The 9,963-nt window shown below is 46.0% G+C and overlaps 1 protein-coding gene across 16 annotated transcripts in view; it reads right to left on the bottom strand.

The window, feature by feature from the left end:
• CDC42BPB (CDC42 binding protein kinase beta) overlaps positions 1 to 482 on the bottom strand; it is a 95,118-nt gene extending 94,636 nt beyond the window's left edge. For 5 of the 16 annotated variants that reach the window (XM_065063417.1, XM_065063423.1, XM_065063419.1 and 2 more), the window contains exon 1: positions 18 to 478. In XM_065063417.1, the coding sequence (XP_064919489.1) occupies positions 18 to 195 (178 nt within the window). In that variant the 5' untranslated portion in view covers positions 196 to 478. Of the gene's footprint in view, positions 1 to 17 lie in introns of all 16 variants that reach the window. The other 11 variants (XM_065063415.1, XM_065063413.1, XM_065063420.1 and 8 more) reach the window with 5 other exon arrangements.
• Positions 483 to 9,963: the final 9,481 nt, after the last annotated feature.

Raw genomic sequence — 9,963 nt, 5'->3', positions numbered from 1 at the left:
CTCCCACCCGGGCTCACCCCACTCGAGGAAGTCAGACACGTATCGGTCGCGGCGGAGCGGCGAGTCGCGGCTGCACTCGGTGTAGACGCCGACCAGGAGGTCGAGCAGGGTCTCCACGCTCAGCACGCTGTCGTGCCGCTGCGGCCCGTCCAGCACCAGCTGCTCCAGCCGCTTCAGCCGCACCTTGGCCGACATGGTGCCGCGGCGGCGGGCGCAGGGCAGGGCCGGGGCCGCTCAGGAGGCGGCGAAGCCGGCGGACGGCGGTGCGAAAAGGCCCGGGGCGCCGCGCTCAACCGCGTCGCACCGCCCGCTCCCCGAGCCGCCTCACGGCCGCGCCGGGGCCGAGCGGCTCCTTCCACGGGCTCCGCCTCAGACCCGGACGGTCCATGGGCCGGACCCGGCCACTCCTCCCGCTACGGCCTCCCCCGGCGGCGGGGCAGCGCTGCTCCCGTTCCTGCTCCTCCTCCCTCAGCAGCGGCGGCCCCGGCGAGCGCGGCCCGGCGAGTCCCAGCGGCGGCCCCGCCGGCACCCGGACACGCCCACCACGCAGCGTCCGCGCGCTCCGACGTGGGCAGGGCCGCGCGAAGCGGTGCAGGAAGATTGGGCCGAGCGGCGCGCTGTAGCGGGGGGAGAAGGGGGGTGCGCCTGGCCGCTCCCTGCAGGGCTTCGGCAGATTCGCCGCCGAGGGTGCGAGGGGTGGAGGCGGCTGGAGCTGTGCGTTCCCCGCCGCACTTTCGTCTCCTGGCCTGGGCTTTCCAAGGGGCTTTTGGGGGCGAAGGCCCCTCCGTACCGATCAGGCGGGGCCTGCGGTGTTCTGGAGGCCGCGCAGCTCGCCCCGAGGCCCCAGGCTGTGCCAGGCCGTGGCTTCCCTTGAAGGACGGGGTGAGAGGAGACCGAGGGGTGACCTCGTTCACATTTATAAATATGTAAAGGTTGAGTGTCAGGAGGATGGAGCCAGGCTCTTCTGGGTGACAACCGGTGATAGGACAAGGGGCAATGGGTATAAACTGGAACACAGGAGGTTCCAGTTAAACGTGAGAAGAAACTTCTTCACAGTGAGGGTGACAGAACACTGGAACAGGCGGCCCAGGGGCGTTGTGGAGTCTCCTTCTCTGGAGACATTCAAAACCCACCTGGACGCCTTCCTATGTAACCTGATCGAGGTGTTCCTGCTCCGGCAGGGGGATTGGACTGGATGATCTTTTGAGGTCCCTTCCAATCCTTGACATTCTGTGACCCTGGAGCCACCATCCCCACAGGCCACCATGAACACTGCCCACCCAGAGCTGATGTCGGGCTCAGGAGGAGAATCAGGCATGCTGGAGTGCGGCCTTCGTTTTCCCTGCCTCAGCCACGGTTCCCTGCCCTGCGGCCGCACTTGCCTCCGTGCAGCCTCCAGCCACAGGCCTGGGGCTGGCAGGTGAGCAAGGCCTCGCAGCAGGACATGGCATTGGGAAGCTGTGGCTTTCTGTGCCTTTCAGAACCAGGGAGGTGATTGTCCCGCTCTGCTCTGCACTGGTGCAGCCTCACCTGGGGCACTGCGTGCAGTTCTGGGCGCCACAGGATAAAAAAGATTTAAGCTCCTAGAGAGTGTCCAGAAGAGGCTATGAAGTTGATGAAGGGTTTGGAGAGGAAGCTGTATGAGGAGCAGCTAAAGTTACTTGGTTTATTCAGCTGGGAGGAGACTGAGACCTCATCATGGTCTGCAGCTTCCTCACAAGGGGAGGAGGAGGAGCAGGTGCTGATCTCTTCTCTTTAGTGACCAATGACAGAACCCGAGGGAATGGCAGGAAAATGTACCGGGGGGGGGGGGGTTAGGTTGGACATGAGGAAAAGGTTCTTTACCCAGAGGATGCGGGAGCACTGGAACAGGCTCCCCAGGGAGGTGTCATTGCCCCAAGCCTGACAGTGTTCGAGAAGAGACTGGACAATGTCCTCAGACACATTGTGTGAACTGTGGGGTTGTCATATGCAGGGACAGGAGTTGGACTCTATTCTTGTGGATCCCTTCCAACTCAGTACATTCTATGATTCTATGAAACCTACCTGTTGATAGGGCTTTATTTCAAAGTAGCAGCATCTAGCCTGGGCACAAGAGCCCTGCATGTTAACAGCTGCTGTCCACACTCCCTTGAAGGAGAAGGGAGTTTGGTGTAAGGCACTCAAGCTTTCTGCACTGCTTTTTTTCTGCTTTGCAACTTATTCTGAGAACTGTTCTCAATGGAGGCTGCAGCACCTTAAGGCAAGATGCTGAGTAGCTTGAGATGGGAGTTTACATCTCTAGGAATGCAGCCAGTCAGGTCCTGATGCAAAGCTGAACTGGGAAGGATGCCTTTTCCTTGCTTATCTCCCCTGGCAAGTAGATGGAGTGCTGTGTGCTTTCTGAGAATCACCATACCAGAAAGAGGCAGCTGAGTTCTCCTTCTGTCAGGGCTGGGAAACCCCCTGCCTCCAGGAGCTGGAGCTAGACAGGGGTTTGCACTGCGGTAGCTGCAGTTGCCAGGGGTCCTTCAAGGTCAGACATGACGTTGGTTGTCGTTGGAAGACCTGAATGTTCTCAGCTGTCACCTTCAGTGCCAATGGCTAGGCCAAACCCAACCAGTGCTGCATACAGGGGGCTGCCCTTTCCGAGGGTCAGGGGCATCAGCAGACAGAGCTAGATGGAGTATTGTATAGTGGAAAGTATTGCTGCCACGTGACAGAGAGGTCCAGCAGATGATTACAGAAATACTTATTTCTAGGAGCCCTTTCCCCTCGGGCATGTCTGATATACATATATCTCTTTGACACCAAGTACATTATATCTGAGAGCTATTCAGGTCATAATAATACTGCACTGTTCTTTGGGACCTACTGCCTGGATCAAGAAGGTACAGGCATGTTGGGGCATGTTAATAGTAAAAAGTGCAATTTGAAAATAGATCCCATGAATCATACTTCTATATGGAGAACCTATAATTTTAAAACAAAGAAAAAACACAGGGACTAAAATAGTTTTTTTTCGTTTTCCTAAATGACTTCTATTTCTTTGTACTTCCTTCTGCAAATATCCACTTGAAAAAATATTTCACAGCATATCTAGAAGTTTTCATTGTTCTCTCTTGATGTTCCTCCCTGGCTACAGTTGTTTCACCTGACTTTGAAATATTTAATATCATAGATACATTAATTTGCAGGATCCTTAGCATTTTAACAATTCCAGTTGTATTTCTGGTGCATTGCCGTATTTCAAAGGAGAGTTAAACATTTTCGGCTTGTTACCACTTTGGAGGCTCATTTTTGGGCATTTGATCAGAGTAATGGCTTGGGAGAACAGAGTTCTAAAGATCTTGTTACAATATCTGTCTTTCCCTCTCTTATCTGTTCTTGCAGATGGTGATTATCACAACCTCCTTCAGCAAGAAGAGATTATAAAGGAAACTGTAGCTAGGTGAAGAAATAGCCATTTTCTGCCTACCAGTTGCTCTAATGTTTCCAGTGTCTGTCGGGCTGTTTCACATTAGTAGAATTCAGGGATTTCAAGAGCTGTTCCTGACTTCCACGAGTCATAGGGAAGGATCAGGTCCTGTGCTGGGAAGACAACAGATGGGTGACAGATGATATTGTAGCTTGCTTTAACAACTACAGAAGGTTTAGTGTATCAGACCAGCACATGCAGGATTATTTATGAGTGATACTGTAGGTATTCCAGGATTAGTTGAAAGATTTCAAAACATATTGTGAAGAGTTTAAAAGCCTTGTGTATTGTAAACAATGCTGGGTTTTCACAGCAAAGGTTGCAGTTACAAGGAACCTACCTTGCTGAAAAGTGACATTCTGTATAGTTACTAAAAAATGTGTGTAAGCCTGAAAATATGGCTGAAGGCATTCTGCTTCTGTTACTCATCTGTGCCAATTCCATATACTAAAAATAAATGTGATCTGGCTAAAATGAATTAAATGATCCATCTTACCAGTTCCTTTTTCCTGTGGTATATTTCAGTGGAAAAATACTGCGCCGCCTTCTAGGGTTGATCTGATTTTTAAAATTCTCTCTTTTTTGTGACAAAAAATTTAAGTGAATGGGTTCTCACATATATTTTCTAGAATCATTGTAGACGCACAGAACTGAAGGCATGAAGTGCATATGGCTACTGAAGTGGGTTTTTTTGTTCAGATCAAATCAACTTAGAGTGTGTTTTTGGGGTTTTTTTTGTTTTGTATTTTTTTTTGGCTGTACTCCAAGTAACTTAGTAACTAGTAGAGGGAGAAATGCTGTTACAGAGTTTTGATGGCAACAGGAAATAGCTGTGTCACTGCTTTACGACTTCAGGAAAATCCACCCACAGATCATTTTGGAATTGAGAAGAATGAAGAAATATAAGAAGTATGGACAGAAATTGCAAATATAGCTCATTAACAATGAAAATGAAGACCCTCATTAAAAAAAAAAAAAAAAGTGAAGAAGACAGATAATTCTAGAAAAAGAAAACAAAGCATCAAGTTGCAATCTTTTGTTTGCTTTTTGTTTTGTTTTTACATTAATAGGCAAAGGGGTGACTCTGAACAGCTAGAAAACCTATCTAGAAGATCTAAATATGTTCTACTCATTAAGGAAATTAGATGGAATTCCTGACTGAGGGAGAAGTTGGCTGATGTGGAGGAATGGAGGAGTTTTCTAAGGATTCAGAATGCAAAATATAATTAAATTGAAATTGGAAAAAGCTCCTAGTAATCAATTCCAAAGGTAGAATATAAGAAAGAGTTAAACATGCCTAAAAGCAACACAACTGGTTTATATCTTCTTGTTATCATAGACTTTACTTCCTGGAATTATTTTATAGGAAACTGTCGCCTTTCCAGCTCTGTTTGTGTTTGGCAATATTCTAAAAAATCCATCCTTGCCAAAAGCAGTGTAAATCTACAGCTGTCATCCATACTGGGAGCCAAAAATAGTGTCTCGGTGAGGACTGGTTTTGATGACACTGCATCACGTAAGCCTGAGCATTGAACCAGCAGCAGCTAAGTCACCACTGCTGTGGTGTTAGCTGTGGTGAGAAGTACAAAGAGAATTTCTCAAAGAAAACAAAGTCTCTGCTCTTTTGTTAGGGCGATGGGTGCTGGAACTCTGCTTCACCTTCCAGGGAGCTCTGTCTGCTCCAGCTCAGTGCTAAGGCACCGGCTGAGCAAGGGGGTTTCACAAACACTCTTGTCTTTGCACATGGCCACGAGGGAAGTGGGAGGAAAGAAAGAAGGCCTGAACATTTCCAATGTTCACTAAAATGCTTTCTCATAACTATAATAATAATAAAAAAGAAGCAGTGAAGCCATTTGGTAGGCCACCTTTTGTTAATTGCATGCTGCTCTTCCATGTATTTGTTGTCTCTGCTTCTGTTTTACTCTCGTAAATATGTAGGTTTTAGTGGTGATATAACTCAACATTTTGAACTGAAGCTGAGGCAAACTGGGATATGAAAGCTTTTCTTCTTGGTACCTGCTTTCTTAAAGAGGAGAAAAAAAACCAAACCACTAAAAAAGTGAAAAATCATTAGGTATGTTAGTAGAGACTGTTGGGGATAATATTACTTGATTTCGGGAGCAGAGTGCCAGCACAGACAAAGAAACCACACTAATCCCTCTCTGCCAGGCTGGATGCAGCAGGTTACCAAACACATTGTTTTTTTCCTCAGTATTTCTTCTTACTGGCCTGGTTTTCTTTCTCATTAGTTTATGCCTATTTAAAGTTTACCTGCGAGAAGAGAACTTGCCTCCCTGCTGCTGTTTCAGGAAACCATCAGTCATATTGATCAGTATGTTTCCTGATTACAGGCAGTTTCATACAAGAAGCCTGAAATGAATCACATCAAATTAACAGGCTTCCCATCCCATTCACACTTTGAGAGCAGCATTAACTGAAGTGGGCAGCTGCTTTCATCAAAATCATTATGAGGCTGCTTATGTTGTTTTGTTTCCCTGCCCCCCAAATTTGTCTGAAAATGACTGAAGTGTAGGGAACTGGGGGTTTAGATGAAGTCATTGTCGTGGACATCTGGAACAGAATGTCGTCACATTTAGGCAACACAACAGCTCATTTTTGTTTCAGTTCTGATTTCAAGTCCACGATATCCCAAGGAAAGGTTTGGCTCAATGATCCAGTATGTTTAGGCACATGATAATATTTAAAGAGGGATGAAACAAAAAAATAAAAACCCACTCAGACTCATGCTACTTTGGGGATCTTCAAAGGAGGTGGAAGCAGCAGTACAAAGGGATTAAAAACCCCAAATACTTGTCGACAATTATGACATCTTGCAGGTAGCAGTACCATGTCTTGCTCTCTGTACAGCTTCCATTTTGTCATTTAATAGTGTTGTGTTACTGCAGCTTCACATCTGCCAGACTCAGTCAGATCAATTTTTGTATAAAGTGTGAAAAGCATCGTATTTCTGGAGGCAATATTTTGTGCCTGAGTTGATGCTAAACTGAGATTATCCAATATTGTTTTGTGGGCTTTTTTTTGGCTAGATACTCTGGCACTCTCGTTCAGCCAAGCTGACAGTAATACTGTTTGTTGCAGAGAATGAGTTTTAGGTGATATGTGCAAAAAATAGATAGGAAATGTGTTTCTTTTTCTTAGCTAATCTGTAAAGATTAGTTCTCGTGGGTTGCTGAGAGCAGCAGTGTTTTTCATATTGCATTTTAAATTAATACTGCATTTTATTAATTTTTTTTATGTCTTCGGAGGAATGACTGGAGATGAAAAATAAAACTTCTCCAGTCTTCTCTTATGAAACTTTAAAAATCTGTCACTGACTCTAATAGGAGTGTTCCCATGGAGATAAGCACAACTAAGTCTACCTACAAGGAAAAGAACTAGTCTGCTTTGAATGAAATATTTTTGCATTTTAAGTAATGTTACTTTAATATACACTTCATTCTTCTATGATAAAGTGCTCTTTGATTTTCAGAAACTGTATAATCAAAAGAAAAAGTAAGTTCTATTGTATTCTCTTCTCTGGTTCCTTCTCCACAATGGACAATCCCTAGAAAATAATTATGCAGTGATGAGAAGTTGAAATCAGAAAATATTCCAACCTATTTCTAAGATACAGGCAGAGCATAAATAGCATTCAGGGAAAACACAGTTGTACACTGCACTAAAAGCAGCAGGAGATCTTATGCAGAAAACACTTTTACTTCTTCAGTAATGATGACCTGGCAAATCATCCTCAGCTGATAGTTCTTTACTATAAATTTCTGAGCACTGTTAGAAAGGCAGAGGTGGGACCAAAATGGCTTGAATTTATTCACAGTATCTTAGGACAGTGAAAAAATAATTGTACCAACTTCAGCATCAAATATCCTGAAAGGCTGCTCCTGATAATTCTCACTTTTCTGCTCAATAAAACCTCTTCCCAAAGCAAAGCGATTTTTCTGGCAATGTGCAAAAAAGACATTTTGCTTCTATTCATTTACTCTGAACAAAGATTTCACCCAAGCTTCAGGCTGATCTTGGCTGCATCACTACCCATCCAGAGGCACTCAGTCTGGATTTACACAAATGCTATTCTCTTCAGCTTCTGCCTTACCCCATCCCAGCTGAGCCCTCCGTCTCACACATTACAGCAGCAATTACCCAGATTTGTAACAAAATTGACAGCAATTCAGAAGAGAACCAAACGTCACTACATTGCTGGCAAACACAAATGCTACCTGTGCCTGACTCCCCTTCTTCCAGCCACCTCCTGTCCCCCATCCCATAGGAAATATTTGATCCCCCCTTCCCACCTCCTTGCAGGGGGCTGGCTCCCTGCCATCCCCCATGCTAACCCGCTTCTCTTCAGGTGAGCTACTCTTCCTCCAGTAGCAGATGCTGCAGGAGTGAGTGATGGCACCCAATGGGACTCTTCAAGGGTCTGTGGATATCGTGCTGTGTGCAGGAATCAAGGGGGATGGCAGACAAAAAGCCTGGGAGGACCCTGAAGAGCTGGACATGCACTGGCTAATTTGGCGTGGGGGGCTGAAGAGTGGCTGGCAATGCTCCTGGGAGTGCATTCACCCCTCCTCAGAGAGGGTAGAAGCAAGCCTTGCTCTCCAGCTTCAGCAAAGGAGAAGGAGAGGACAACTGCTGCCCAGGTCTCCAGCTGGCTGTGTAGTCACCAGCCCTTATCCACTCCTGGCAATAAAAAGCTTTCTACAATCCCCACTCTTTTATTTTGTTTTCCTTTTAGCTCTGTATAGTTGTCTCCATACAATGATGAAATGATCCACACATGTCAGAGCAACCTGAAGTTCTGAAAATTGAATCTGTGCTGAGCTGCTTCAGTTGGGATTTCATCTTCACAGACAAGACCAAATGCAGTGTTACAGTCTCCATGGTTTGGGTGTGGGTACAATTCCTACTAACACAGAGGCAGAGACTGCTCCTGCTATTGTGAGTAACAGTGTCAAACATACATTTTATGGCACCACACACGTCTTATCAAAGCCCTATTTTCAGTGACAAAAGGTTGGGCAATGATTATGCCTTTTTGCCAAGAGTCCGTAGTCCGAGACAAGGAGGTCCTCCAACCAGCAAGTGCCATGGGAAGAGCAGCAAGGAGGGATTCCCCAAGCAGCCCAGGGTTCAGAGAGCTGCTTCCCCTCCATGAGATACAAAGGCAGATGCATAGTGTAAGAGGAGGCAGCTCCTGTGATTATCACTTATTCTGAGTCCTTTAGCTGTGATGGTGAAACAGAGACAGTTCCGAGTGCAAAAACACTCAGCCACAGGCTGAGTGCTCAGGGTGAACAGCACAGAAGAGCTTGAAGTCATGATTGCTCTTTCCAAGAGGATTAATGATTAAATGGATACTGCTTCTGTTCCTGATGTTAAGCAGGAGGGGACTAGGTCCTCAGCTACAATAAATTGTCATGGCTTCATTGGAGTCAATAGCAAATTGCAGAGAATGGCAATGTCAATAACTAAACTCCCTGGGGCTTATCTTCAGATGGCAGAAGGGGTCATAACTTTGTTGAAATCTACTGGTGTCCAGCTGACCCTGGGGTTTCGCTAATGATTATGCTGGGAGTGGTACAAGACCTATATTTGATTTTGTGGTGGTCCACGAACTGGATGCATTATTTCAAAGGTTTCATCATTACTGCAATTAATTGGTGCCTGTCCTGGGCAAGGCTGTCTCTTTCAATCATTAAAATGCTGCTTGCCAATCTATGATCTGCCCTGCAGATGTGAAAATCTGCACTGACATAATATATGTAAAGCAGAAGGAGTTTGACTATTTCGGATTTCACTTAGGTATGTAGCCTATGGTTGCCTCAGGTAACATCGAGGTACTACTTAATCATGATAACATGATTAAGATGCAAATCCGCATGCCTAATTTAAATACATTATTTTCTCTGAACCAGCCAGCTGGGTGTAGTTTTCTACTTCTAAGAGTAAATGCAAAGTACTTGCAGCAGGCTTTAGCTCAGGCAGAATCTCAGGGACAGTTTCCAAATGTAATCACTCATTGTCATAGTAGAAAGTTGAGGTCACCTTTTAAAAAGTACTGGGAGTCCAGGAGTTACACATGATCCTCACTGCTTATATTATAGAATCACAGATCACAGAATGGTTGGGGTTGGAAGGGGCCTCTTATGGTCACTTAATCCAGCCCTCCTGCTCAGGCAGGGGCACCTAGAGCCAGTTGCCCAGGATTGTCAGTCATACATCCAGGGGTGACAGACTATCTCCAGGGATGGAGACTCCACAACTTCCCTGGGCAACCTGTGCCAGTCCTTGATCATACTCACAGTAAAAAAGTGTTTCCTGATGTTCAGGAGGAATCTTCTGTCTTTCAGCTTGTGCCCATTGCTTCTTATCTTGTCACTGGGCACCACTGAAAAGAGTCTGGCTCTGTACTCTGTGCATCTTCCCTTCAGGTATTTATATACATTGATAAGAACCCCCCTGAGTCTTGTCTTCTCCAGGCTGAACCA

This window comes from Columba livia, chromosome 5 (genome assembly GCF_036013475.1).
Source record: "Columba livia isolate bColLiv1 breed racing homer chromosome 5, bColLiv1.pat.W.v2, whole genome shotgun sequence".
In the NCBI taxonomy this organism is placed as follows: Eukaryota; Metazoa; Chordata; class Aves; order Columbiformes; family Columbidae; genus Columba; species Columba livia.
The sequence above is the reverse complement of the archived record's forward strand: the minus strand, read 5'-3'. Positions and strand labels throughout refer to the sequence as shown.